Below are 3,233 nucleotides of genomic sequence, written 5' to 3'. Positions count from 1 at the left end.
CATGATGCTCTATTATGGCTCATGGTGCTTCATCATGTGCGTTGTTGATACTCATGTGTTGCATGTCATAGATGAATGTTCCAGAAGCTACTGCATGGTAGATTATGATTGATTGACACCATTCATGGGCATATGGGCAAATAGGCTTAACTTATTAGGGTTTTAGGTCTGATCCTTCAAGTGTAAATAAGGATGAATGCTAAGTCATTTAAATTGTCTTTTTTTTTTTTCTCCTTACCGAGTATGATGAATCTCTGTCGAGTTAACTTGTAATTTCTGTTTTAGAACTCTGTTAATAAATAATACTCCCATTTTGTTCGTGGATGTATGTCACATTGATCAAACCACATAAGTTTCGTGTGTTATCCACATTACTTAGTAACAAAGTTATCAGAACTTAGAAAATGACATCAGGTTTGTTATTTGTTATAAGTCTTGACAAGTATCGACTGTTTTCTCTAACGATATGAAAAGAAATTTAACAATGATAGAAAATGCCATTCTACAAACACTAGTATATGAAAAAAAAAACAAGTTTATTAGTGTTTTAAAAATATTTAAAGGCTAAAAGATAAAGTAAACACAGTATAAGATAAATATATATTATTTTATTAGTAATGTATTATTTTATAATTTTATGAAATTATCCAAATTTTAACACAAAGGTTTAGAATATAACATAATTTTTCATAGAAGAAAATTACCCAAATAGTAAGGAGCCGAAAGAAGAAAACGAACGGCGTTGATAAAAGAGAGCTTCGCATCTCAATCGTCTCCTTTCATCTCTCTTCTCCAGCGTCCGATCGATCTCTCCATCTTCATCCAGCGACTCGCGCCCAAATCTTTCTCCAACTTTACGAATTTTTCTCTCTCCATCAACTGGTAAGATTGTAAGAGAGCAATACCTCCATTTGTATACAACAATTTCATACATTCATCCTATATGCGTACATCTGACCTACACTCGCATCGTTTCTATCTTTATCTTAATTAATCTCATCGAAGGGTTTTTGGATGGTCTTTTGTCGATGGGTTTGCTGGAAAGTTTGTTCCTTATCCTCGGTTTGTTTTGGATTTTGTGGTTTTCTACTCTAGGGTTTTGCTTTCCCGATGGCGGATGTTCCGGTGAGTCCAGGCGGCGGGAGTCATGAGAGCGGCGAATTAAGCCCGAGGTCATCGAATGTCCGGGAACAGGACAGGTTCTTGCCTATTGCGAATATCAGTCGAATCATGAAGAAGGCGTTACCGGCTAATGCGAAAATGGCGAAGGATGCGAAGGAGATTGTCCAGGAAGCTGTTTCTGAGTTCATCAGCTTTATCACTAGCGAGTACGTTTATATAAATCTAAAAGTTTCTTCTGATTAGGATTTCCGGATTGTTGAAATCGATTTTAATCTGTGTAGGGCGAGTGATAAGTGTCAAAAGGAGAAGAGGAAAACCATCAATGGTGATGATCTTCTTTGGGCAATGGCTACTCTAGGGTTTGAAGATTATATCGAGCCTCTTAAGTTATACTTGATTAGATACAAAGAGGTATTTTTAGCTTCTGTGTAACATATTTTTGTGGATTCAATTTCATTAGTCACTGATGAATTTGTGTTTCTGTTTCTTTATGCTCTTGAACGGATTGTTGTGACAGATGGAGGTTAGTGAAGCTTTTTTATTTATCTCGATCTTAATTACAGAAACTTATTACTGTTTAAATTTTTTATGCATAATTGTTAACAAGTTCCATTTTTAGGGTGACACCAAGGGATCTTCAAAAGGGAGAGATGGGGTGCAACCTGATCATGATCATAATGCACAGGTTTCTTTTCTTTTCATTTTTTTACAAAAAGTTTTTATAAAATACAATGCAAATTGACATTTTTTTCACCATATATAAAAATCCACAGCTTGCTCATCAAAGTCCATATTTGGATGATCTAGATTATGGAAACTCACAGGTATTCTTTATAGCATCCTACTTTCATTTCTTTCTATTAATTTATTCTTTATAAGACATTGTACTTTGAAAAATCTACCCAGTTATAAATTATAATAATGTACTTTCAACTTTTAAAGTTATTAGGACATTATACTTTGAAAAGTCTATTCATTTATAGCATCACATTGCTATAATTGGGTATTTTTTTTTCTTAAATTTGTAATAGGAAAAAATGAAAGAATGATATTATGATAAACTTATAAATGAAAGTAAATTGCTATTTTTTGTGTTTATCAAAAGCTGATTTCATGGGTTATGAGTTATGACAGATGCAGAGTCAGCATATGATGGTTCCGATGCAAGGCAGAGATTAATTAGCATTTCCTATAATGAAAATTGTTCGATGGATTTTAAAGAGATTTTTTTTTTAGAAAAAAAAACTTTTTTGTGGTTTCTTGAAATTATCTGTTGTATTTCACAAATGAATTGGTGGAAGAAACGCGTATTTGAACCCGAATATTGGATACATTCCATTGTTTCAATGCCAACGCAAGCATTTGTTTGATGTACAAAATATAAATGCGTGATTACTTGTCATTGTGGTACATGTTTAAAACACTTTATCATAAAGAGATTCAATTATTCAGCCATCTTTATTGTTTAGCTTTAAATAATCTTAAAGAAAAAGAAACTAGTGTTTGGGATTGCTTATTATTAATTTATTTGGACTTGGTACTACTAATAAACATTGTTAAGTGTTTAGATGTAGTTTTTGCTAAATTGTTTCTTTTGAACTTTTTCTGAAGTGCTTGTTATATGTGAAAACCAATGTACCCTTTTATTATTATCTTAACTTCAAAAAAGATATAGATCGTATTATTGGCTAGGTACCAATTTGCTTTTTTACATCTATTTTGTCATTTTATAAATATAAACAGTTAGTCAATTATCCACAAACATTAAAAGTAACTTATAAGTTTTTGTGTTGCAAAAACTAACTCAAACATTTTTTTTAAAAACCTGGTTTAATACCATATAGGTTAATATATATCAAGTATAATTTGAAATAAATAAGCAAAATCCCAAACGCCCCTAAATAAGTCAAATAAATGCCAAAATAATATTATTATTTTTGAAGGTGAAATATTTAAATATAACAAAAATAATTTTAGCTCGACCATGAATTTGTCTTTGTCTTGTCTCCTTATGGAATTTGCATTGTCTAGCTATTATTTAGGTTTTACTCTAAAGCTTAAAGTGAAATTAAGTAGTATTTGCAAGGAGTCGACTATTAATTCGTGGCAGA

General features: G+C 31.6%; 1 protein-coding gene across 1 annotated transcript; it reads left to right on the top strand.

Annotated features, from left to right (window-relative positions):
• The first annotated feature begins 711 nt into the window (after positions 1-711).
• Positions 712-2,507, top strand: LOC111915174 (nuclear transcription factor Y subunit B-8). The gene is made up of 6 exons (XM_052763696.1): positions 712-882; positions 1,096-1,328; positions 1,404-1,645; positions 1,742-1,807; positions 1,896-1,946; positions 2,257-2,507. The coding sequence occupies exons 2-3, from the start codon at positions 1,111-1,113 to the stop codon at positions 1,552-1,554; spliced, it is 369 nt and encodes a 122-aa protein (XP_052619656.1). The 5' UTR covers positions 712-882; positions 1,096-1,110; the 3' UTR covers positions 1,555-1,645; positions 1,742-1,807; positions 1,896-1,946; positions 2,257-2,507.
• Positions 2,508-3,233: the final 726 nt, after the last annotated feature.

This window comes from Lactuca sativa, chromosome 1 (assembly GCF_002870075.4).
Source record: "Lactuca sativa cultivar Salinas chromosome 1, Lsat_Salinas_v11, whole genome shotgun sequence".
NCBI classification, from domain to species: Eukaryota; Viridiplantae; Streptophyta; class Magnoliopsida; order Asterales; family Asteraceae; genus Lactuca; species Lactuca sativa.
This window is presented reverse-complemented; position numbering and strand designations above follow the sequence as displayed.

Coding starts and splice junctions, on each gene's coding strand:
- LOC111915174 (XM_052763696.1), top strand. CDS start 1,111: ATGGCGGATGTTCCGGTGAGTCCAGGCGGCGGGAGTCATGAGAGCGGC. Junction 1,329..1,403: donor ATCAGCTTTATCACTAGCGA/GTACGTTTATAT, acceptor TAATCTGTGTAG/GGCGAGTGATAAGTGTCAAA.